This window comes from Staurois parvus, unplaced genomic scaffold, assembly GCF_062004578.1.
Source record: "Staurois parvus isolate SC_StPar_1 unplaced genomic scaffold, SC_StPar_1.0 ptg000436l, whole genome shotgun sequence".
NCBI classification, from domain to species: Eukaryota; Metazoa; Chordata; class Amphibia; order Anura; family Ranidae; genus Staurois; species Staurois parvus.
In genome coordinates, this window is record NW_028318232.1 from 5649003 (window position 1) to 5676050 (window position 27048).

The 27048-nt window shown below is 44.8% G+C and overlaps 1 protein-coding gene across 1 annotated transcript in view; it reads right to left on the minus strand.

Annotated features, from left to right (window-relative positions):
- LOC149454184 (cytochrome P450 2D15-like) overlaps positions 1 to 27048 on the minus strand; it is a 160187-nt gene that overhangs the window by 94816 nt on the left and 38323 nt on the right. Inside the window, exon 2 of the mRNA XM_089687706.1 lies at positions 26335 to 26506. Within this exon, the coding sequence (XP_089543832.1) occupies positions 26335 to 26506 (172 nt within the window). The remainder of the gene's footprint in view (positions 1 to 26334; positions 26507 to 27048) is intronic.

Genomic DNA, 27048 nt, shown 5'->3' on the forward strand with positions numbered 1-27048 from the left:
CACAGAAAAGACATTTGTGGTTATTTCATTATAACTGTTATGTTATATTTGTCTGACCTACAAGTGCCTCTTTAATGTAAATGTAAGCAAGATGACTGAATGATCAAAAGCAATGTCAAACTGGCCAAAACACTCAATTTCAGTGGGGGTTGAATAATTTTGGCCACAACTGTATGTAGTCAGTTGGTCTCTGCCTTTCTGCACCAACGTCCATCCTCAGACACTGTGGGCCCTGTGCGCTCGCGTTCCGCTGCCATGGCAGCAGGGGAGGGGTGGGGTGGTAGGAGCAGTGGCAGCTCCACCAGCAGCGGCTGCCTCAGTCTGCAGTCGATGATGAGTAGCTTTCTTCACCAGCGCAGTGAGGAAACTACTAACCAGCCACAGCAGCAGCAGCATCAGGTGGACCTGGAGCAGGACCTCAAACAACAGGCTTGGGCCTACTTGGACAGCACCCTGCCAACCGAGGTAGACAATCCCCTTGACTACTGGGCAACGAAACTTGACCTTTGGCCCCAACTAGCTGAATTTGCCCTTGAAAGGCTGTCATGCCCGGCCAGTAGCGGAGAGCGTGTTTAGTGCGGCAGGAGGTATTGTAACTCCGCGGAGGACACGACTGTCCACCCAAAGTGTGGAGAGACTCACGTTTGTGAAAATGAATCAGGCGTGGATTAGTCTGGATTTCAAACCACCAGTTCCTGACACAACTGACTAAATCCGCCATGAATCATGCCCCAAACATGTTATTAGGGACAAATGGAAGACCTCCACCTGATCCGTACATTTGTATATATATTTTATTGAGAGGCTGCTGGTCGGCCGACTCATGTTTTGCACATTTTTAATGACTTATACTCTGCAGGTCGGGCCCCTCATGAATTGGGGTTTTTAAATTATTTATACTTCGCTGGACGACCGTCACATGAATTGAACCTTTTTAATGACTTATACTCTGCTGGTCGGGCCCCTCATGAATTGGTGTTTTTAAATTATTTATACGTCGCTGGATGACTGTCACATGAACTTAAACTTTTTAATTATTTATAGTCGACCAGTTCCAGACCGATGGAATAGCAATTTTTTTTAAATATTTATTTGACACGTGTTGTCCATCTCATCAATGAGGTGGACTGTTTATTTATTGGCCACGGTTTGGCCCCCTCCTGTTTCTTACATTGTTAACTTGTTGTATCGGTCACGGTTTGGCCACATGTTTGGTTGTCTTGTTAAGATTTTCTGTAATGTACACAGTTACGCTTGACTTGTCGACTTTCCACAATCTACTAAGGTATAGCATCGCATCAAAGTTTTTTTTTTTTTTTTTTTGGTCTAAACCATTTCTTATAATGTCAATTTGTAGGATACGCCGCTGTAAGGCGACCTACTTTTTGTCACTGTGTAGACATCTATTTATAGGCCGATGTTTGGCCAGAAAGATATATTTAGTAATAACCTAGCCGTTCAAGCCGCTCACTGAACACCTCGGGAATTGCTTTGTATATCTGTCGCCTTAGGGGCCGCTGTCTGGCGACATAATTTTTTGTCACTGTGTAGACATCTATTTATAGGCCGATGTTTGGCCACAAAAATATATTTAGTAATAACCTAGCCGTTCAGGCCGCTCCCTGAACACCTCGGGAATTGCTTTGTATATCTGTCGCCTTAGAGGCCGCTGTCTGAACAGCTCATGAATTGCTTTCTATATGTGTCGCCTTTGAGGCCGCTGGCTGGACAGCTGATGAATTGATTTGTATATATGTACTTATTGTCCGCTGTCCGGACAGCTCATGAATTACTTTTTGTATATAGCCTTCCAAACCACTCTCAGAAGAAGTCATGATATTCATGCTGTGTATAGCCTTAGAGGCCAATGGTCAATCAAGTCATGATTGTTATAGTGTGTATAGCCTTATAGGCCGCTGTCTTTACAACTTTATAATTCCATGCAGTATATAGCCCTATCGGCCACTTTCTGGCATCCAGTTGCTGTAGCCTCCATCACCACACTGTGCCACGGGCCCCTGTACCGCCTTCTCATACTGCTGCCAGATCCATCCTCTGCCATGTGCGTCTTTGTCGTCTGCTCACGCTGCTGGGTTCCAGTTTTAAACCTAGGCCTGTGTATGGCTTCCGAATACTGCTGCCTCCACCGCCACCCTGCGCCATGTGCCTCTGTCGTCTGCTCATGCTGCTGACGGCTTCCGCTTTTTAACCTAGGCCTGTGTATGGCTTCCGAATACTGCTGCCTCCACCGCCACCCTGCGCCATGTGCCACTTTCGGGTCTCCTCACACTGCTGCCAGGTCCATACTGATTCATGGCCCCCTGTACCGGCTCCTCATGAACGTGGTTCAGCGGGTTTGCATCACTTAACGGCAAATCGTTGACAAATGCTGGGACGTTCAGTGTTGTGCGCATTAAGCCAGACACCAAAGGGCAGCACAGACCTGTTATTACTCGCTCAAGCATGGCTGAACAAAACCAGTCTCTACCACAAATTGGACCCAGACCTGCCCAGGGTCTCGTAACTAGATTGCACGGAGGAGTAGAGTCCGTTATCGGAATTAAATAGACAAAACGCCACACCAAAAAGACTTGCCATTTCCAACACTTATTCCAGAAAGAGGAACAACCCGTTTCATATACGGCCCGTAGACGTTTCACGTCTGACACATTCAGTCGATTTAAGACGCAAGCTCCACTTCCTGTGGTCTCTGACCGTCGATATACCTTTATGTGTCAGCTTTGAAGCTATATTCCCTCCGGAGGACTGACACTGGTGCCCTTCTGTCAACATGCCTTTAAGTTTCAGTTTTCAACCATATTCCCCACAGAAGCCAAACTCTTGGGTATCCCAGAAGCTGCTCAGCGGGTCAGGGCAATAAAGCTCCCGGTTTGCAGGTTGTTCCGTCTTATGGATGGATATATGATCTTCTTTGCACCCACGGCATTACCTCATAAAATTTCTGCATTGCATCTGCAATCACAACGCTGACTTCCCGGATCGCCACTCAGCCATTGGACTCTTGATAGTCGTCTCCCCACACTGCTGCTGGGGGGACTTTTTAACCTAGGCCTGTGTATGGCCTTCAATTGAAGCTGCTTCCGCTCCGCCACTCTGCCATTGGACTCTTGATAGTCGTCTCCCCACACTGCTGCTGGGGGGACTTTTTAACCTAGGCCTGTGTATGGCCTTCAATTGAAGCTGCTTCCGCTCCGCCACTCTGCCATTGGACTCTTGATAGTCGTCTCCCCATGCTGCTGCTGGGGGGACTTTTTAACATAGGCCTCTGTATGGCCTTTAATTGAAGCTGCTTACGCTCCGCCACTCTGCCATGTGCCTCTTGGGTATCCCAGAAGCTGCTCAGTGGGTCAGGGCAATAAAGCTCCCGGTTCGCAGGTTGTTCCGTCTTATGGATGGAAGTACGACGGTATATGATCTTCTTCGCACCCACGGCATTACTTCGTAGAATTTCTGCATTGCATCTGCAATCACAACGCTGACTTCCCGGATCGCCACTCTGCCATGGGCCCCTGTACCGCCTCCTCTTGCTGCTGCCAGGTCCAAAGTGTGTCATGGGTCCCTGTACGGCCTCCCATTGCTGCTGACTTCATCGCCAGACTCTGCCATGTGCCACTTTCAGGTCTCCTTACACTGTTGGTGGGTTCTATTTTGTGATAGGGTGCTGTATGGCCTTCCATTGCTGCTGCCTCCACAGCCACCCTGCGCCATGTGCCTCTGTCGTCTGCTCACGCTGCTGACGGCTTCCGCTTTTTAACCTAGGCCTGTGTATGGCTTCAGAATAATGCTGCCTACACCGCCACCCTGCGCCATGTGCCTCTGTCGTCTGCTCACGCTGCTGCCAGGTCCTAACTGATTCATGGCCCCCTGTACCGGCTCCTCATGAACGTGGTTCAGCGGGTTTGCATCACTTAACGGCAAATCGTTGACAAACGCTGGGACGTTCAGTGTTGTGCGCATTAAGCCAGACACCAAAGGGCAGCACAGACCTGTTATTACTCGCTCAAGCATGGCTGAACAAAACCAGTCTCTACCACAAATTGGACCCAGACCTGCCCAGGGTCTCGTAAGTAGATTGCACGGAGGAGTAGAGTTCGTTATTGGAATTAACTGTGAGGGACTTTTAAACCTAGGCCTGTGTATTGAAGCTGCTTCTGCTCCGCCACTCTGCCATTGGACTCTTGATAGTCGTCTCCCCACGCTGCTGCTGGGGGGACTTTTTAACATAGGCCTCTGTATGGCCTTCAATTTTAGCTGCTTACGCTCCGCCACTCTGCCATGGGCCCCTGTACCGCCTCCTCATGCTGCTGCCAGGCCTGTAATCTGCCATGGGCCCCCGTACCGACTCCTCATGCTGCTGCCAGGCCCGTAATCTGTCATGGGCCCCTGTACCGCCTCCTCATGCTGCTGCCAGGTCCAGAGTGTGTCATGGGTCCCTGTACGGCCTCCCATTGCTGCTGTCTCCATCGCCACACTCTGCCATGTGCCACTTTCAGGTCTCCTCACACTGCTGGTAGGTTCCATTTTGTCATAGGGTGCTGTATGGCCTCCCATTGCTGCTGCCTCCACCGCCACACTGTGGCTCCACACTCTGGTTTTGGCCCCGTGACTGCCCAAATGAGTGAAGTGTGCGGTGATTCTAAGATCGACGGCACTCATCTGCATGTCATACTGACTGACAGTATTATTTCTCTTCCCCAGCAGACTCCAAGGGCATTTAAATTAAAGGTACAGTGTTCTGCACTAATATAAAGGCTCTCTGAAGCCTAGAAACACCCTTTTTATAAGTTAAATTCGCAGCGAATATATTAGGCTCGAAGCGAATTTATTCGGCGAATTCGGCGAATCAGCCGAACTGAATTTTTGAATAATTCGCTCATCTCTAATAATAATTACTGAAAATCTTCAATAGCGGAAAAACCGCAAACTTTAACAAAAAGAATTTCAAGGGTGGGTGGTCTCCCAGAGAAACATTACTACACATTTACACATTTAAAAACAATCCACTTTATTGCTTAAACCTTTAAAATCATAGGATATATATATATAGACCCCTTCATAAAAACACATCAACACAAACAATATAATAGATATTACAGAAAACCATGCCCATCACAATTGTAAATAAACTGTAATATTTATACCACTAGTATAATGTCAAATAAATGCTATTTTTTTTATCTTTAAATATACAGGCTCACATGCATACACACGCATATGTTAATAATAACAAATAATTCCCTACAGTGCTAGGATAAATTAACCATTTGGTCTACAGAAGATTTACCCCCCTTCAAGACCAGGCCATTTTTTGCTATATGGCGCTGCACTACTTTAACTGGTAATTGCAACACTGTACCCAAAAGAAATTTATATAATTTTTATAATTTTTTTTTTCACACAAATAGAGGTTTCTTTTGGTTATATTTCATCACCACTGTTTTTTTTTATTTTTTGCTATATAAACTAAAAAAGACCAAAGATTTAAAAAAAAAACTATTTTCTTGTTTCTGTTCTAAAAAATATCCAATAAACTCATATTTTGTCATAAATGTAGGTCAAAACGTAATCTGCTACATGTCTTTGGTAAACAAAATCCCAATAAGTGTATATTAATTGGTTTGTGTTAAAGTTATAGCGTCTACAAACTATGATACTAGAATTTGCGCAGCTTTTACTTTCTGACTGCCTATCACATCACATTTTGTGAGGTGCTAAAATGCCTCGGCAGTACAAACACCCCCCAAATGACCGCTTTTTGGGAAGTAGACACCCTAAGCTGTTGGCTGAGAGGCATGTTGAGTCCATGGAGGATTTATTTTTTTTCCACAAGTTTTTGGAAAATCACAAAAAATTTTGTCACCTAAATGGTATATTGCACACACATGCCATGGGTATATGTGGAATTACACCCCAAAATATAGTCTGCTACTTCTCTAGAGTATGGGGATACCAGACGTGTGACGTAGGAAGACTTTTTGGAAGCCTAGTTGCATACAACAGCCTTCAATCCAATGGCTCCTTTGAAAGCCTAATTTCCTCATTTCACTTTCTCACTACCTGTCACAGTTTCAGAGGCTCTGAAATGCCAGAATAGCACAACCCCCTCACCCCAAAGTACCCCTTTTTGTAAAGTGGACTCCCTAGGCTATTTGATGAGAGGCATGCTGAGTCAATGGGAAAATTTAATTTTTTATCACAGGTCTTTAGAAAAGAACACAAAACTTTTTTTTTTTTTTTTTTACACAAAGTTGTCAATTAAACAATATATTGCCCACGCATGCCATGGGTATATGTGGAATTACACCCCAAAATACATTCTGCTATTTCTACCAAGTATGGGGATACCACATGTGTGAGACTTTTTGGGAGCCTACTTTCTCTGCATTTTGGGTGCAGAGAAAAAGCAACTGAAACGCATGTAGTATGAACTGGCCCTCAATATGCTTCCTTTCTGGTCTTTTTTCTTCACAGTTCATCTCTGCACCCCTGCCCGCCCATTGGCTTTTAGATGCTTTCTCAATTTAAAAATGGCGCTATTTCTATCCGGTGAAACCAAAGTGATGAAGTGTAGCTTCTGATTTCTTAGACTATAAAGATGATTGGAGCATTCTCAGGTTCCCGGACGGGAGTGGACAGCCCAAGAAAGCTGTAGAAGGCAGCAGGAGGGAGAGGAGTGTCCCCTCCCAAAGCTTTTATAAATAATACAGCTGCTAATTGGCTACTAGGATTGCTTTTACATGAAGGCCAACCACCGGCTGAAAAAACTATACCAGGATGATGCCTGTAGCTGCAAGCATCATCCTGGTATAACCACTCAATGTAAATTTGTACATATATATTTATTCATACAGGACCCTTATGATCTCAGTTTTAGTGCGTAGTGAGATACATGCCTAATTTGCATAATTTTCCCTTAATATTCTCCTTATATATTTATTGTATTGTATTTATTGTAATTTATTTTAAGAGCACTTACTCTAATTTGTTTAAGAGAGGGAGGCTTAATTTTTTGTTTGTACTAACCTACGGTGACACTTGGGCCTCTCCATGATTGGCTGGGCCCTATAGTCCACCACTATGATTTGCCAATATATGCCCCCTCTATGGCCTGATGAAGGAGTATGCTGCTGGAGCTGACATCACTCCCTCCTGCCCTGAGGATCCACACTTCCCAGGAAGTACTGGGAATCACCAGCACAGTCAAGGACAGTGCATTGGAAACCTGCCTGCAGTGGGACCGGCCAGGAGTTGCACAGCGGCTGACACCAGGTTGAGCATTATTGGATTATCCCATAACCACCTTTGGACTTTAAGGACTTTACTTGTGTAGTTAATATACTAGCCATCACATTATACATTTGATCTTTTTCTTCTTAGTGTGCCAAATATTTCTCTTGTTATGGGAATGTTTTACCATTTTTCCAGAAGCACATTTGTGAGGTCAGGCACTGATGTCAGACGAAAAGGCCTGGCTCGCAATCCCTGCTCTAATTCATCCCAAAGGTGTTCTATCGGGTTGAGATCAGGACTCGGTGCAGGCCAGTCAAGTTCCTCCACCCCAAACTGTCTCATCCATGTCTTTATGGACCTTGCTTTCTGCACTGGTGCGCAGTCATGTTGGAACAAGAAGGGGCCATCCTCAAAATGTTCCCACAAAGTTGGGAGCATGAAATTGTCCAAAATGTCTTGGTATGCTGACGCCTTAAGAATTCCCTTCACTTTAACTAAGAGGCCAAGCCCAACCCCTGAAAAACAACTGCACACCATAATCCCCCCTTGTTGGAAGGTAACATGTTTTTATATAAGACTTTTATGGATTCGTACTGCCTGGTTAACAAAGAACCATTTGGGCTGCTGGAATGTCAGTAAAACAAGAATTTACAACGGGACATGTTGTAACAAAAGATTGCATACCAAAATCCTGGTCCTGGGAGTTCACACATATCCCCTAGTGGTGGGGCATGGAGATAAGAAAGCCTCAGCCCAGATTCCTTGGTGACACGAAGATTAAAATGACATATTTCATGGCTTCTAGTTATATATGTGTGTATGTACAGTATATGTGTGTGTGTATATATATATATATATATATATATTTATATTGAAATAAATTTGTACAAAAAATCACTTTGCATAAAAGTCTGATGTTGGGGGAGTGGTCTAGCCATGGTGGCATGAAGCAGCACATCCTGTAAGCTCTACACTCCAAGGAAAACTTTCAGTGGGTCTCTGCGGAGAGCAGCAGAGGGGTGGGTTTGGTTGGCTGGATTTGGTCAAGTTTAAAAATCTTCCAACCAAAAATTAAACGGGTATATGTTTTAGTGGGTAAAAGTTGTTGCATAGTGTTAGGTAAGTATTTGTGGGTTGTAGGTACTGTGGTAATTGCTTTACCCCCCTCCACGTGAGGTAATTATTACAGTGCTGAAAGGCTTAGGTTAATTGTTAACTGTTGTAAGATCTTTGTGTGTATGTAGTCTGTGCAATGTTTTGTGGTACTACTGCTCCCAGCAAGCATGCAGCAGGGGGTCCTTTCTGTTACATGTGCATGTTAGTGTGATATGTTGGTGTTTTATGTCCGTTCTGTGATCGTGCCAAATTGTGTTGTATGTGTGCTGTATATTGTTGTGTAATTGTCCAGTGTATGTTCTGTCCAAAAGTCTGTTTTATGTAAGAGGTTAGAGGCAATTTTGAGGCTAGTGTCTGCTGCCATGTGCTTCCCTGTGGGGGGCCACTTTAGTGTCTGCTACCATGTGCTTCCCTGTGGGGGGCCACTTTAGTGTCTGCTACCATGTGCTTCTCTGTGGGGGGCCATTTTCTTGACTAACCACATGTGCTGCTTTGTTTGGCAACCAGTTGTGACTGCCATGCGGCTTCTCCACCATTCCTTTTTCCAAGTTTCACTTTGAGTTTCAATGATCTCTATGCAATGTGCATGAAGTTTCCTATATGCATTTGACCCATAGTGTATTTTTAATCCAAATTTTTTACAGTTTAATTTGTTTGCTTTTAGCTTTAAATTTGCGTATTGCCAGCCAATTTAAAGTGTGTTAAGCGAGTTTTTCCCTCAAATGTTCCACATTTAGTGAGCGCGGTGAAGTTTGGGTTTTTGCACATAGATTTCTTGTATAGTGATTATGTTTTTCTTGTGTTTTTCTTGTTAAAAGTAGTTCCTTATTGTAAAGCGGGTTTGTTTTAAAGCTGCTGCGTTGCGTGTTTCGCATCCAGCAGACTTTTTGTGTAAACGGTTTTAGGTGGTTGCAGCGAAGATTGCGTGTGTAACGCAGATCGTTTAGCGGTGCTGGTATGAGTGATTTTTGCGTCAGCAACAAGGTTACTTTTGGAGCAGTTTTTCGGTTTACCTCTGTGTAATTGTTTTACTGCGAAACGTCCCGTGTTTTCCATAAGGTTCCACTTTGTCCTTTTTTAACGGTTTTTCAGGTTGAAAAGGGGTTTTTCTGTGTGTATTAGGAAAGTTTTTTCTTTACACAAATTTCCTAAAGGTCAGTTAGCAGCTTTCCGGCCAACCAGTGACCCCTAAGTAACATCCAAGAACCCCTCTTTTTGTTTTGACTTGTGTTAGCTACTGTGTGCAGGGAGAGAAAAGCCACTTTCATCATTGTGCGGTGTGGCCTGCCAAACACAGTGGGTGATGAGAACCACATAAATTACGCTGTGCGAGTGGGCGGTCCAGGGAAGTCTAACGCTTAGCCTGGTTACCACAAACACTTCGGGTGGTCAGGATCACATAAATTGCGCTGTGGGAGTGGGAGGTGTGCTCTCAGTCTGACCGCCACTTGATGCGCTTCGGGTGATCGATAAGTATCAAATAAATTACGCTGTGCTGGGAAAGTGGTGGAATCAGGCCTCTTGGTAGGATCCCACCGAGTGCTCCAGGGGGTAAACAGGTACCCGGACGCGGGATATATACCAGTGACTAGTCACGATGGGCAGTAGTCAGTCCATGAAGAGAGAGGGGGAAGCAGCCCTCTTCAGGGTAAGGACAGCTGCACAACTGATGAAGGTGAGTTTGGGGGGGAAGTCTACAGAACCCCTCAAAAGGTGGAATAAATGGTCGAAGGGTACCAGATGGGAAATTCCCCGGGAAGGTACATTTGACGCATGGAGGTGGGAAAAATTCATCTCTGAATTTGGACCACGGATGCAGGCGTCAGAACTAGAGATCGCACAGCTATGGCTTCACAGGTCAATCCGATTAGGGAAGCAGGGCATACATAAACTGGTGTCTGTCCGGAAGAACCAGGTGATGTATACCTGGCCTCCAGAGGGAATAAAACAGTAGGATCCGGTGTCAGAGGTGGAGGAAGCTCTTTCAGGGCTGACTCTACTAAGGCAGGCAGGATCAGGGTCTGCTGGGGTTCCCGAACAACCAACAGTGGCTGAGATAAGTATAACTGCACCTGTCTCTTCTGTTAGTGACGTCACTCTTGACGTACCTTTCGTGTCTTCTGTCTCTATGCCTCAGCCTCTACCTCTACCTCTCCCTTCTCCCTGCTTCACCCCAGCTCCTTCTGTTTCCAACTATGAAGCCTACTCAACAACCAATTTGCAGACTATCTGTGAATCAAGGGGAATAGACACCCGGTTAAGAAACAGGGCAGATTGCATCAAAGCGCTACGAGCCACTGATCAGACCCCTGCCCCCCAGCTATACCCTGATCTGAGGGACCTCAAACCTGAAGGTGCAGTAAGCGAGGTGGTTAATCTAAGCCCACCGATGAAACTGGGCCAGCCCTTGCACTCTTCCCGGACCGAGGCCTATCCAGTCAGGGTGCAGCAATTTGAAGGTCCTCCCAATGCACAGGGGGAACGGACTTTAGGGGAATGGGTAGTTTGGCATGTCCCCTTCACCCCGGCAGAGATCCGCACTATTCTGGCTGAGCTCCCGGACTATCGAGTCAATCCGAGAGGATTTGCTCGAATGTTTGGACAAAACCAGTTCAGCTATGGTATGAGCGGGTCAGATTGTGCGCAGATCCTGCGGGCAAAGGTGGGCATGGAAGTGGCCAGTACAGTGATTGCAGGGTGCTCTATAACCACTCATGAGGAGATGACTTCAGGGGGCAAAGAGTTCTGTGCACAGCTAAAGGCAAAGCTTCCAGAAATGTATGGTGCTACCTCTACTACGGACATGATGAAACTCACCCAGGGTCCTAATGAGGAAAGCGCCTGCTTCTGGCGCCGTCTCAAGCAGACGGCACTGGATGCGGATCTGGAAGTTGGACCTGATGCTCCAACTGAAGGGGTAAAGGTGACCGCGACGCACATTCTGTTGCGGGCCAAATTTTTGGAAGGCATCGATACTAAAATTCGGGAAAGGCTGGTTCTGGCCCGACCCGAATATAATGAGATGTCTATCCCTGCTATCCTTTCCACTCTTGCGGCAATAGAGAGGGAAATGGATAGAAGAAAACAGGACAAGGCCAAAGTTCTTATGTCCCAGACCCCACACGAAAAACCAAGGGATCTGGGTCACAGGAAGGATAGGCCCCCACCCAGGTGCTTCCAGTGCCACCAAACGGGGCACATGAGGAGGAGCTGTCCCCAATTACCTAAAGGTCGGTGGCAGTTCATTCCTGATGAGTCCTCCGCCCCTGTGACCACCATGGTAAGTAACTCCTATGAATTCTCATAGGAAGTTGATAAATCGGTGTCGGCCCAGATCCATCTTTTTCTAGAGGAATTAAAATATCCCCTCCCTTGCCTCACCGACACCAGTGCAGCAAGAACGGTCTTGCAAAAACAGGACATCCAAGGCAAGGTACCCCTCTCAGGGGAAAGCCCTCCTAACCCCTACTAACCTCACTATCAAACGATGCACTATTCTTAACCCAGCTTCTCTTCTTCCTGTGTTGGAAGATGAGAAGGGGGGGAGGACAGCAACGACAGTGCTGAAATTTGCAACACGACTAACAATACTAACACCTCTTCTGCTAACATGTCTTCTTTGTCCACTACTAACCTCTCTTCCAAAGGACACGACTGCATTTCTTTGGTGGAACTGGAGTCAGCGGCGACACACCCCATATCACCCCGAGAGTAGCGGTAAGGTTGAACGTCTTAACGGAATCCTTAAAAACAGGATCTCCAACATCATGGCCGATACCAAAAAACCTTGGCCTGAGTGTCTCCCCATTGCCCTCTATTCCATCCGGAATGCCCCTCGGCAACCACATGGGCTGTCACCCTACGAGGTGTTGTTTGGGGGACCTCCCAAAACAGGGTTGTACTTTCCTCAACAGTTGTCGTCTTTGCATTCACAGCTTACAGGTTATGTGCAATCTCTGCAACGGGAGCTGCAGAAGATACACCATCGCTCCCCGATCCAAATGCAATAACAGGTGTTCTTTCTATTGAGCCAGGTGATTGGGTCGTCCTAAAGAAACATCAAAGAACCGGATTCGAGCCACGGTTCACCGGACCATACCAAGTCCAGCTGACGACACCTACCTCACTCAAGCTCAAGGGACGAGACAACTGGGTGCACGCAAGCCACTGCAAGAAGCTTTTCAGCTACACCAGAGAAGGAGGGGTGTCATTTTCCTTTTTCTTTTTGTTTGTATGTCTTACATGTGTGTGAACGGAGGAAAAGACGGCAGATACCCCAACCTTTTATTTAAAATGCATCTGCGTTTAGCCAGAACCGCCAACAAAACCAACTGTTGGGTATGCTCTAAACCCCCACCCAGTCATCACATGTCCGCAATGGCCGCTGTTCATGCCCTATATGACATCCGCGTCGGCATGAAAAAGCAAGAGACCCCTGGTCAGCCCCCACGTAGACATTTGTCGGTAGAACTTAATGACACATTTTTAGCAGGTAACATCAGTTTTAGCACCAATATTAGCTCTAGCTCCTGTAGGACCCTCGTCAGTCCATTATGGGTAACTGGACAGCTAGGCAGCCCTAAGGTGTGCTTTAACATCAGCTTTGGCACAGGTAACAAGTTTGTTGGGACTACCACCTGTGAGGGAGGTATCACTGTCAATCTGACTAACCAGACTTCCCTTCTGAGTAACCACACTGACCGACCAGACCACGTGTGTTGGAAGGACGGATGTGATGTGCAGACTGAGGGAGCAATCCCCCAGTCTGTGCAACTGTTGCTCAGTGCCAGAGGCCGAACGAGGAACTCCTCCTGCTCTGCTCTGACAGGTCCATACTATTTTCTGTGTGGTTCGGCAGCCTATAGAACATTTCCCCAGAACGCGAAAGGTTCGTGTGCCCTCATAAAGCTAGTCCCAGCATCCTATGTAGTGATGGATCATGAAGAGTTGATGGTCCACAAGAAGGTAAGGATGACAGGGAGAGTTCGCAGGGAGCTGTTCTCTGAGGGCGACCAGGCATGGGCTTGGTTCCCCTCATGGACAGGTTGGGGAATAGAACTTATGAAGCGCCTGAACAATTTTTCTGTCATCGTGGATAGTATGTTTAACGAGACCGTAGAGGCTGTCAGAGAAATTGCCCAAGAACAACGGCAGATGGGAATTTTAGTACTTCAGGAGAAGATGGCCCTTGATTACCTTTTAGCCTCCAAAGGGGGGTTCTGTGAGTTCATCGGAGAGGATTGTTGTACTTGGATAGAAGACACCGATGACAAGGTCCAGGCCCATATGGACAAAGTTAGTGAACTACAGGGAAAAGCTAGAGCTATAGCTAGTGAGGGTTGGAATCCGTTCAAAGGTTTGGGAGGATTGGGAGATTTCCTGTTCTCCATCGGATCTTGGTTGAAGGAAGTGGGAGTGTATGTCCTGATGCTTCTCTTTTTCATCTGCCTTTTACAGTATATGCCGCGGTGAGATGTTCCTGTTGCCTCATCGACCGTGTAAACCAAGCTCGGGCAGACGACCACATCTCCATGCCCGCTCCTGGGATCCCACTCCAACCACTGATCGGAGGAAGACCTCACCAACCAACCACCTTCTCTGCAGATTACGTCCTGGCTTCCCTCTAATTTATCTCTCTGAAGACAACATTCTCCAAGACCTCCAAGCAAGCTTCAAGCCTCATCATGGTTTGTGTCTGCGATTTGGAAAACTGTCTGGGTTGAGACCAGCCTTGTGTGGCCCCGTCTGCAGGGGCAATTTGAGAATCTGTTGCTGGATCTCCCCAGACCACCGTGGGATCACAAGCCTTATTCATACCACAAGTCTGTTTGTGGTTTCTGCAAGAGCCTTCCTGTAGTGAAGGTTCCAACGCTCTTGAGGATCATCGCTTCAATCAAGCCTGTTTGCGTCGAGTCTACGTCGGGTCTTGTTGTTTCAGGTACCCCGTGGAGCTTTATTCTCAGGGACAACTACAGGAACTCTGGTCTAAGACCAACTCTTTGAGGTTTTGAGACTACACCCATCAAGCTGAAGAAGATCAAGAAGGGACACGAGGAGAATATGATAAAACAGGAGGGAATGTCATGGAAATTTTGTATTGTTGGTCGAACTTTAAATGTGTCATATATTCTTGTTATTCATATGTCTCTCGTGTGGCTTAATTAAAGCTCTGAAGGCTGCAATTGGGCCATGCGCATGTACAATGTATGTATTACAGTACTCAGCTCGGTAATAGATGAGATGGCGGATCTGCGCTTATAGACCGGCGTGTATACCACCACGGCATTCGATGCGAATGCCGCTGGCAGTAGACCGCGGGCCTGTATCCACATATCAGTAGCATAGTACCACATGGACTTCGTAACGCAAGGCGCAAGCGGTACGAACTCCGCGTGTAGGCTTATGCATATCTTACAACCCATTACCGACCTGAACTGTATCTTGGATGGATGTGTTTTAATAAAGATCGTATCGGGCCCATCCAGGTACAGACTGATGTTCCTAGGGGATGCTTGTACAGAGAATGGACATACTGCTAGGAGCTGGGAAATATGCTCTCCATAGAGAGCTCATGGGGGGGAAGAGGAGGAAGTCTGCTGACCTCAGAAGGCTCATGGGGGGAAGGGGAGGAAGTCTGCTGACCTCAGAAGGCTCATGGGGGAGGACCAGTGATAGATAATAGGAAAGACTATGCTCCAATCCGAATGTACATCCTGTGTATAGGCACTCCCCATTGCATTGTTCGGTGGGAGGGGATTGACTTTATTCATGTGGGGGGCATGTGTGTATTTGTAATAAAACCGAGGGCTGAGTCTGAAGCCGGGCCTTATGTGAATTCAACCATCAACCTGAAGGTGTCGTGTGATCATTTCCAGGTATAGGGAGCTCCAATCACCCACATTTCAACAGAAGCTAAAGTAGTTGGATGGGCAGGAATCGTGTAGTTTAGCTGCAGTCGTGGTAAGCGAGATTCGCACAGCTTTATGGGGGATTTCTGCGCATCCAACTGCGAGTACTCACGGTAAGGAGAAATTCGTTAAAGCGAATTTCCAAGACAGTGCTGACCCGTCTCCCTGTTTCTACTGACCTGCAGCTCTCTGGAAACACTGCTTCAGTCACTCCACCAGCTGGAGAAGTGAGTGCTGCGGGCATAAACTCTTCTCCTTCAGCGTCTCCCATTCCAACCCCGCAGATCTTTGTACCTGCACCCGCTGAGCAGTCAGGGCTAGCAGACACCCAGGCTCACAGTTCGCACGTGTCGGCCATGGATCTGTCTGCGGTATTACAGACCTTACCTACCACGGCAGACTTGCAAGCTATGGTGGATACCATACCAGCTGCACTACAGGGTGAATTGGCTGCAACGCAATGTAACCTTAACAGCGTGAAGTGTCCGCTCTGGAATCCTCTTCCCAAGACACCCTACACTGTGTCGCCAGGCTTGAGAAGGCCCACACCACATCCCAGCAGAGCTTTTCCCTGCTTCAGTTGCGGCTAGAGAACTTGGAAAATGACAGCTGTAGAATCTCTGACTCCGAGGCATCCTAGAGGCGACCACGGGCCCTGACTTACAAACAACGGTACAGGCGATATTGAATACAATGTTGGGCAAATCGCCAACAGAACCACTGGAACTTGACAGGGCACACAGGGTTCAAGGCTATCAAAACCCCAACAATCCATGACTGAGAGACATACTCTGCTGGGTCCACTTTTTTCGGGTGAAGGAGGAAGTTCTCCGACAGGCCTGGTGCAGAGGGCTCATAGATTTTGATGGAACCATGGTCCTGGTGCTTCCTGACCTGTGCCACCAATCCCTATGCCACAGATGCCCTTTGAAGTAACTTCTACAGAGACTACAGTCACTAGACCTGTCATACAAATGTAAATATCCCTTTGCCTTAACAATCCGTAAGGAGGACCAATCTTTCACTCTGCATTCCCCTGCACAATTACCAGCCTTATACACCTTCCTGGACTGTGAGGATCTGCATGTGCCAGACTGGTTGTGTTTTCTAGATGATCAAATGCCTCTACCTCAACTGGCCTCAGGACCCCAATGCCAGCATCATGAGCGGTCACAAGAGAGACCTACCACAGCGGGTAGACTAACACAAACTCTGCATGAATCCTAAATCTTTGTCCCTGGACCAGACAACCGCCCATAGCCATCCCTCTGCCTTGACTTTGCACACGCAGTCTCCCCCATGCACATGGAGTGGGAGCTCCCCTTGCCTCTGAAGTGACCTGGTGGAGAATTTGTACAGGTCACGATTATCACTTGGCGTAACTATCTCTGAGATGTGGTGCTTCTGGATGGACACCTGACTCTACTCTCGGTTTTCCACTGTTTTTTTTTTCTGATGCCATTTGCAATATGTTGATGCTCCAGGTGTTGAGCAGTGGCCTCTAATGTGGGCCACCCTCCTTGGTGTATGCTGACTTTCATCCTTTGAGCCATGGAACGCAAGCTGAACTGAACATTTCCTAACTATTTTGGAACAGGTCTTATGTGCCAGTGAGAGGGGGATTTATTATTATTATAGAGTATTTATGTAGCGCCAAAGGGTTTGCTCAGCGCTGTACATTAGAATGGGGGACAAGACATGAGACAATACAGTAGCAAAACAATACACGATACACGAGGGTTAGAGGGCCTTGCCCTTTCGAGCTTACAGTCTACATTTGGGCCTGTTGCCCTCTCTACCCCCTGAGCCTCCGTTTATGGGTCTGGGGGGGGGGGGAAGCGGGGCCCTCTCAGCAACATGTTGCCTGTATTGCTGAAGGCAGAGTTATCAGCAGACGACGAGACATGGCTACCATGCCTACAAAAGTAATGCACAGTTAACCATCTCTTAGATGAATGGTGATGCTTTCCAGGTATTTCCTTAAAAGAGGGATGTTTGGTCTATGCGGGGAAGATTACGCTAACAACCCTCTCCTAGTTCAAAATGCTGCACACCAGATTTTGGTACATCCCTGTTCCTGATCCGGCAGAACCTGAGGACTTCCTTTCCACCAGCGTGGGTTGTCTTATCTTAACCCTTAACTAGCTACCAATAAGAGTCTGGTGCGGTTTGCTGGATTGACCTTCCTGCCATGTTATTCAGTCCCCACTGGACTGATTAGTACTACATTACAGGTTGTTTAATGGTTAATGTTTATATCTGTTGGGCTCACTTTGTTGTCACTGTTATGCTAATATATGATTTCTCAGGGTTGCACCTCATGCTCTTGCTATTGGCAAACTCTCTCCCCACACAGACACCTACTCCACCTAACAGTGGGTTCCTCTGGCGTGTCTGTATTATTTTCTGTCCTAGAAGGGGTCTGAGCATTCTCACCCCCTCTACCCTTTTTAACCCTCCCTTCTATTATATTCCTCCACCCACCATCCTCCTATCTCCCTTCCCACCCGACCCCCCTCTGGGTTTTTTTTTTCTTTTTGTGTCTCCTTCCTAACCTCCGCAGCTTTCCTCCTCCTACTGGTGGCTGAACTTCAAAATGCCTCCCATACAGTTCACATCTTATAATGTCAAGGGATTGAATATCCCTGAATAACATTAAAATTGCTCCGTGAAGTCCACCATCTAAAATTACACGTGGACGCTATACCAGGCCAACTATCTCCCGCTTTTCAAACGACTTAAAAATGACTTACTAGCCTGGCAGGATCTTTCACTTTCCTGGTTCGGTAGAATTAATTCTATTAAAATGACCTTCCTACCTAGATTATTATACTATTTCAGGACTTTACCAATTCTGATTCCCAAACGAGAACTAGTCTTACTACAGGCTGCAGTCTCCAGATTTGTATGGAGGGGAAAGCGCCCTAGGCTGAACAAATCTACCTTATTTTCTTTGAAGAGGCATGGCGGTTTGGGACTCCCTAATCTTTTTGCATACTTTCAGGCGGCCCAAATAGCACAACTATCTTGTACTACGGCCAGGGGATATGTCCCCCAATGGGTTGGGATTGAGGCTCTTTCGTGCCATCCATATGCTATTGGTACTCTCATGTGGCTTCCCAGTAGATTGCGCCCTCCTATTTTGTGTCCTACTCTATCCTATTCATTGTCAGTGTGGGATAGATGGCGAGCTCGTAAACCTCTCTTTTCTCCGCATACCTCGTTGGCTCCGGTGTTTGGTAATCCTGAGTTTGCCCCAGGTTTATCTTTCGCAAGGTTCCAATGGTGGGTTAATAAGGGGTTGCTACGTATTGGGGATTATTTGGATGGGGTTCGCCCTCGGTCTCTTCATTATTTTGTGAATTTTTGTGGGAAGCCTGGTGGAGAGATATTTCGTGACCATCAACTTCGCTCTTTTATTGATAGCAAACTTAGACTACTCACAGAACCTTGTGCGCTTACTTCCCTCGAGGTCTCCTGTGGGGCAAGTGGGATGATGCGAGGTCGCTTGTCCATTGTTTATGTTTCCTTGGTTGATCCCCTAACTAAATTATCTTGATGTTTATGATTCTATGGGAACGGGATTTAAATAGTTCATTAGATTTGGATACCTGGCGGACTGCGGCCCATGCCCTATCGAAGATTTCGATTAACACTGATCTTGTTGAATCTAACTACAAAATGCTACTTCGATGGTATTTGGTTCCTGCTCGCCTAGCCATAATGTATCCTTCCGTTTCATCTGGCTGTTTCCGACGCTGTGGTCAAGAGGGTACCATGTTCCACGTCTGGTGGACATGTCCAGTCGTGAGTAGGTTCTGGATCCGCATATTTAATTTTCTTTACTCAGTGACAGGAATTAATATCCGTAGATCGCCGGAAGTGGCCTTGTTTAATATTTTATTTTGTTTTATATATCATATTGGCGGCTCGCATTACCATAGCTAGAAGTTGGAAACAATCCTTGATCCCGCTGGATAGAGTGAAACAAAAACTCAACTGGATACTAGTTAATGATAAACTGACGAGTATCGTCACTGATGATGTGTCCAGATTTGAGAGGACTTGGGATCCTTGGATTAATTATATTACTGTATCGTGAGTGTCTGGCAGCTGACCACCCCCCCCTTATATATTTTTTTTTTCTTTCTTTCACTTAAGTGTACTTTCCTTTTCGTCTCTCTCTCTTCCTCTCTTTTTCTACTATTCGTTGAAACATTTTTTTTCTCTCTGTTATTTTTGGTTCATTTTGGTTTAATTTTTGTTTATTGATCTATGAAACCTGTATGTTCTGATGGCTATGACACTTTTTGTGTGAATTGTAATGCTATTGTCTGCTAATCTTTTTATGTACCTACCAGTGTTATGATTATGATTCTACATCTTGTTCCACCATGCGGGTGGGCCTTTTTTTTCTCTTTTATTGTTTGCCATCCTGTTTTACGCTTTAATATGCTTGTTTCTCAATAAAAATATTGAAATATAAAATCCCATGTGGTCTTCCTGCAGGACATGCATTTTGCTTCTGATAAAAACCCACGACTTTATAGCTCCCACTACCTGATAGCCTATCATGGTACATCACACACCTCAAAGTCTAAACGGGTCTCAATTCTTCTATCTAACCGCCTTCCATGGAAGGAACTTGAGGTCATACCAGATGAGAAGGGTAGACTGCTTATTGTAAAGGGGACAATCTATCACCATAAATTCACACTAGTAAGTATATACCTGCCAAACGAGCACTGGATTTCCACACTTGAATCATACCTTTGACCGTGTTCAAAGCCTTAATGAAGGCATGCTAATCATTGGCAGTGACTGTAATACAGCACTAGACCAACTTCAAATGACGCTTCTTATCTCCCTTTTTCAGCTTTGAGAAGGGCAAAAAAATCCCTCCAGGAACACCATTTAAACGACACTTGGAGGATGGTACGTATACAAGATAGAGACTATACGTTCTATTCACTCATAATACCTACTCGCGGATCAATCATATTGTTGTCAAACAAGCAGCACTGCCCTTCCTGTCCACAGCTTTGATTCTTCGGTTCTTTTACTCTGTCTGACCATGCAACCACTCACTGCGTGCTGGAGATAGGGGAACATGTCAAGCGCTCCTGGCAGTGGAAAGTGAACAAATCCTTCCTACATGACGCTTCCTGCAAGCTCCTCATTTTGCAAGACCTAATATCATTATTCGCCACTAACACTTCTGTGGATTCCCCTCTTCTGATGGTCTGGGATGCTCATATATGCGTCCTCAGAGTCACATTGATCAAATTAGGTACGCAACGGAAGGAAGGGATATAGAGCAGGGGTGTCAAACTAGCGGCCCTCCAGCTGTTGCCAAATTATAAGTCCCATGAGGCATTGCAAGGCTGACAGTTACAAGCATGACTCCCAAAGGCAGAGGCATGATGGGACTTGTAGTTTTGCAACAGCTGGAGGGCCACCAGTTTGACACCCCTGATATAAAGGATCTGCTGTCCCAGATTTGGAAACTGGAGAGCATACATAAAAAATCTGTTGCTGAAGCTACCAGTTCACAAATGAAAATGCTCCGTGAGAAACTGAATGTCCCAGACAAAGTTAAGGCACAGCTAGTCAAATGTAGACGAATGTTGTACAAGTATGGTAATAAACCAGGGAAGATACTGGCTAGGGTTCAGACCTACATATCTCACATTAAGGGAGCGGATGGCACCTCTGCCAGCAGCTCTCCGGAGATAGTGTTGCTTTTCTGATCTTACTACGCCGACCTGTATAATTTAACACCCCTGGATTCTGACCCTGATAGATCTTGGCAGATATTACTAGTAGCCAAATATATACAAGACTCCAAACTACTGTCCCTGCCCACTGAGGTAGCCCAGGATCTCAACAAACCCATTATGACTACCGAATTCAAGCAAGCCATTAAAGACATGAAACCGGGAAAAGCACCTTACCTATTATAAGACCTGGAAGTTTTAGCAAACAAATTCATGGAAGCATTCAACTCTATTAGGGACGGCCAAGCACTCCCCTGAGATGCGCTGAGAGCCCACATCACAGTATTATCCAAAGTTCGAAAAGATCCCCAACAATGCCCTAGCTACCGCCCAATCTCCCTTTTAAATGCTGATCTAAAAAGGGATCTCATATCCCTTCTCTCATTCATAGAGATCAATCCAGATTTGTTCCAGAATGGGAGGCCAAAGATAACACCCAGTGGGTACTAAATACCATCTACCTAGCCAAATCCAAGCAGATTCCACTTCTTCTCTCTGCGGATGTGGAAAAAGCCTTTGACAGGGTCAGCTGGGACTTCATCTATATGACCCTGTCTCACATAGGCGTAGGTAATAAAATGAGACAATGGATACAAGCATTGTACTCTGACCCCATGGCGTCAGTGAATGTCAACAAGGCCATTTCTACTCCCTTCTCTATCAGCAATGGCAATGATTGCCCTTTATCTCCCCTAATGTTTATTCTTTCCTTTGGAACCCTTCCTTCGGACTGTAAGGGCTGCAGGTGACATTACAGGCCTCTCAACGCCATCAAGACATCACAAGTTAGCTGCCTTTGCCAATGACCTCACATTTTTTTCTCATATCTCCGATGGTCTCACTGCCAGCGCTGCTTCACAAACTGGACCAATATAGCAACCTCTCCAATTTCTGGGCCAACCTTACTAAATCGGAGGCAATAAATATTTTGCTCTCCAAACCTGACCTCTCAATGGTGAAAAGACTCTCCTGACTCAATTGGTCTGAGCCACATATTTGCTACCTAGGGACGAATACCTCGGCACACTTGAGTGGCTCTTTGAACTTAATTTTGCCCCCCGGCTATGGAAATTAAGGCAGACCTCCGGAGATGGGACAAAGAGGCCTTAACATGGTCTGGATGCAACAGCATCCTAAAGATGCTACCACGTTTACTATATCTGCTACAGACACTACCAGTCAAACTCCCACCCAGCTTCTTGATAGATCTAAGGGCCAGATTTCTCTCCTACCTCTGTAAGGGGAAGAAAGCTAGGATAAACAGAATGACCCTGTCTTTGCCAAAACAACGGGGCGGAATAGGCTTCCCAGAACCACTTAAATACCACATTGCGGTCCATATGGCCACACTTTTGGACTGGTGCACCCAAAAGAAGAACAAACCCTGGATAGATCTTGAACAATCTAATACCGACTTTCTCCTGGAGGGTCTACCATGGGCAGAGATCCTGTTATCTCACTCCACCAGGATTTTTGGTCACCCTCGTAATAGGAACAACCATCTCTGTACTTCAGAAGCTATTTAAAAATTCTAGCTTGTCACTGGCTCCAAGCCCGCTGATATTGATTCAGGGTACCCCACAATTCCCTCACAACGAGACTGACTCTCCGCTCCAAACTCTTGTGACCCATGTTCTCTTTCGGGTGACTACAATAAATCGATGTCTGAATTAGGCCTTATACAGATCTGAGATAGATTTCCTTAGATGCAAACAGCTGAGCTTCCGGTTACAGACGATACGTCGCCCTATCCAAGCTCTTCGCCGACTAACCCTGCTAGAATAGCTTTGCCAGGATAGTACACCCCTGCACCACACTTTGGCCCTGTCCTATTCCATGCTGATCTCAGACGAACAACCTTGTGAGCATAGTTTTTTGCAGAAATGGGAGAGCGATCTACAGAGTTTTTTCCCAACCCCAAAAAGACAGGATACTCCTATATGCACATAAGGTATCTATTGCTAACACATACCAAGAGAATGGCTATAAAATAATGTCACAATGGTACAGAACCCCTCACCTCCTACATAAAATCGATTCCCTAATATCTCCTCTTTGCTGGAGATGCAATCAGGAGGAAGGTACTCTACTCTACATATTCTGGTCCTGCCCGACCCTTCAGGAGTTTTGGACTGCAGTGCTCACAACAATACATAAAGCGACAGGTATGTCTCTTACAGGGGACCCGGCAGCATGTTTACTCCATGCCACGCTGATGTCCATCAAGGGCTATAAAAAAACTCTCTCCTAAAACATGTGCTTAACGCAGCTAAGGCGTGTATACCAGCCACCTACTATTGCACAATGGCTGGAGACTTTGCGGATATACAGCTGATTGAACAACTGACAGCTGATGTCAGGGAGCAAACGGAAAAATGTTTTAAAATCTGGACCCCGTTATTTCTTTATAGGGACTCTGGACATCCTTGAACATAGTGGCAGACTACGTTCTGGAAAGAAAGCTGCGGAAGTTACCCCCCCTTTCTCATTTCTTTTTTTTCTCGCTTTCTTCTTCTCTCTTCTCCCCAGGGGCGGACTGACAACTCATGGGGCCCCAGGGCAATAGGGGATCATGGGGCCCCTGTGTCCTCACCCACACTCAAACCACTCCCAAAAAAGCCTATGAAAAGGTACCAGGGGCATCTCATGGGGCCCCCTACTGACCCCGGGCCCTCGGGCACTGCCCGAGTTCCCAAATGGTCAGTCTGCCCCTGCTTCTCCCTCTTTTGTCCTATCCCCTCCTCAGAAAACAGAAACATATTGAGAGCCAGAGCAGAAATTTAATTTTAAAGACATGTTTGTATTCTCTTGCACTTATTCAGTAAATAAATAAATAAATGTAAACATTCTAAAAATTCATCAACCTCTAAATATATGTAACTTATCACATATCTCTATTGGAAATAGTCAATTACACAGCAGCCTACGATATATTAAAGAAGTACTCCAACGTACAGATAACATGCATAATGTGTAAAATATATGCAGCCCTATATTCAATATCTTCTTTTATATCACTACCATACACTTAGAGACAATACCATCATAATAATTTCTTTAAAAACAATTTAGATCAATATCAAATGTTCATACATTCTGATTCAAGTGTTTCTAATTTATATATCCACTGTGTCTCCCTTTTTGAGATTTCTTTCACATTATCACCACCCCTTCAGTGTCGTTTTATACAGTCTATGCCACAAAATCTGAGACAGCTTGGGTTCTTGTTATGTTTCTCTTTAAAGTGTGTTGATAACACTGTGTTTTGTAAACACCATTTTTCTTGAAAATTATCTTTTTTTCCTGCCAACATATTGCAATTTTCAAGGACATTGCAGAACGTATACTACATTTGTGGAATCGCAACATATGAAGTCTCTCATTTCATATTGTGTCTTAGTCTGGGATGAGGAAAAATGAGTGAAATGTTTTTGTTGCCTATCTGTTAATTTACATGCTCTACATTTATAACATCTAAAAATCACTTTCTTTTAAAAAAAAAAAAGTAAAAATTTTTTTTTTTTTGGGGGTGGGGTATTACAATATGGACAACCTTCTTACGTAGTGAAGGGACTTTTCTTCCTTCTCCCATTTCATCATTACATTATTGGCAACACTGGGAGCATACATACATTATCGTGCCAAAAGTAATTATGCATGTCTAATTCTTGTAATTCTAAAATTAGCTGTCTTTTTGTTTCCTTTTCAATGCTGTTTTTTTTTTTTGTAATGCCCACTTTACTGCATCAGAAGCATCACCTTGTCTATACTTGTATATAACGAGTTGACATCAGTCATAGCTAGTAAACATATATTTAAAACTTCACATTTGGATTCCTTTGTTTTATTTTTTCAATTTGTGCTAACACATATGAGTTGATATAAATATATTGCATTGCACTATTGTATTGCACCTAAATTTTAATTTATGCTAGTGCTGCACTATTGTTTTGTGATGTTTATTATGCTCTGTATTATGGTATTGTGGTAGCTGCTACGTTTTTACTAACATCTAACAGGCGGCACTGCTGGGCACTGATGTGTTCAACTGCTTGTACAGCACTGATGGGGTGCACTGATGGGTGGCACTGGTGGGAGGCACTGCTGGGCACTGGTGGGTGGCACTGTTGTACTGATTAAAGTGGTATTAAATTCAAACCCAAAAAAAGTCATATGTTGCAACTTATCAATAATTAGATGTAGTGGCTGCATTCGTTTTGTTCTTTTAGGTTTGTTTCCCTCCGTTTTCACCTGGTGATATGGCCAGATTTCCTTTGGACAGCAATGTTGTTAGTCTCGAGGGGGGGGCTGGTAAATGTACTATATAATTTAGATAAACTAGCAAAATTGAGGCAAAATTACAGCTAACAGGTTTTAAGCAGTTACAGCAAACTATTTTTTTTTGCTTTTGGGACAAAGGGTCACATAAATAAACGCTGATCACCTGTCAGTAGTAAATGGTTTGTCTTAACCCTCCAACTTCTACATTTGCAGGACAGCCTGTTCTGTCAAAAAACAACAGGATCATCGGGTGAAAAAAAACCCAAAAGCCTAAAAAGAAAACAAATGCAGCCACCAAATCTAAGAATTAGCAAGGTTGTTTTTGGGTTAAATACCACTTTAAGGTAAAGCGTGAATTTTAAAGCTGATCTAAAAGCGCACCGGTAAATACACAGATGAATTACGTACATATAAGTGAACTACTTTATCTTTCAAAATATATTTATTTCTGTCTTTCCTGTTCTTTGATTTACACAGCGCAACCAGCCAGATGCCACCACTCTCACTTATAGACTGTAGAAGGAATAGCTCTCTCCCCTCAGTTTGCTGATTGAACAGTGAAGGTACAGCAGCAGATTGATGAGGTCATTGTTCTGCTCATTCCATTTTCCCCTATCTGCATGTTCTTTGTCAGTATATTTACATGCAGAACACCTAACTGACTCTTAGTCCTGCTCCTCCTTTACCCAGTCTGAGGATTTCTGAATAGGAAATTGCAAGAGGCTGATTCTACATCAAATTCAGGTTTGCACACTAGTTGGATTTAAAGATACAATATATATTTATGTATTTATTTATTTATACAGAACTGCATTAAATTTGTGTCTGAATGGAGTTCAGCCTTACATATGCTAAGTTGCTTTTTTTTTGTTGTTATTTTTACGCAAGAGTTTATTGTTATTGTCAGCTTCTATTTTTACACAGATCTTGGTGAATCACTTACCTTTGTTAAATGTCAGCCACATTGTTAAATTTATTTTACATTTATTTAAAGAAATTACCTTTAGCTCCATTTTCACATCCTAATTTCTCATTGATGGGAAATGGGGGACGATCCGCTATATCCTCAGATCTGTTTATAAGGGCTTCCTGCATCACTTCAAATCCATTGAACACCACTATCTTTTTCCTGAAGAACTGCAAACTATAGATGTTTCCAAATCTTTTGCGTAACTGTTGAACAGATAAAAAAAGTTGTAGCTTTTTTAATAGAATAACTTTGTAAATATTTAGCATTGGAATTGTGCTAAGGATTTATGGTCTACAAAAAGTGCTACCCTGAGACTGACTGGAGTGGAGTAATAGCACTGTTGGAACGGAAAAATGACAAAAATGTATTAACTTATACAAGTTAATTTGATGGTATAATTTGTAAAACTCCCAACTAGAAATGATGCCCTGCTGGGCCTGGCAATCTCAAAACATGCAGAGCATATGGCTAATGTTCATATAAAAGAACATGTGGGTAGCAGTAACCATAAGATAACTTGATATCATTTATTGTAAGCAGTAAACAACAAACACATACTGTAAAGACAAAAAAACACTTCATTTTAAGAGAGTGAATTTTCCAAAAACGAGGGCTACTCTCCAAAACTGGGAGGGCATATTGTCATCAAAGAACACAGAACAGAAATACAAATGTTTCAAATCAACTGTATGCATTAATAAAAGCATTAAAGACAAGTTGCAGGTTCAGGTTTATAACAGGTTTC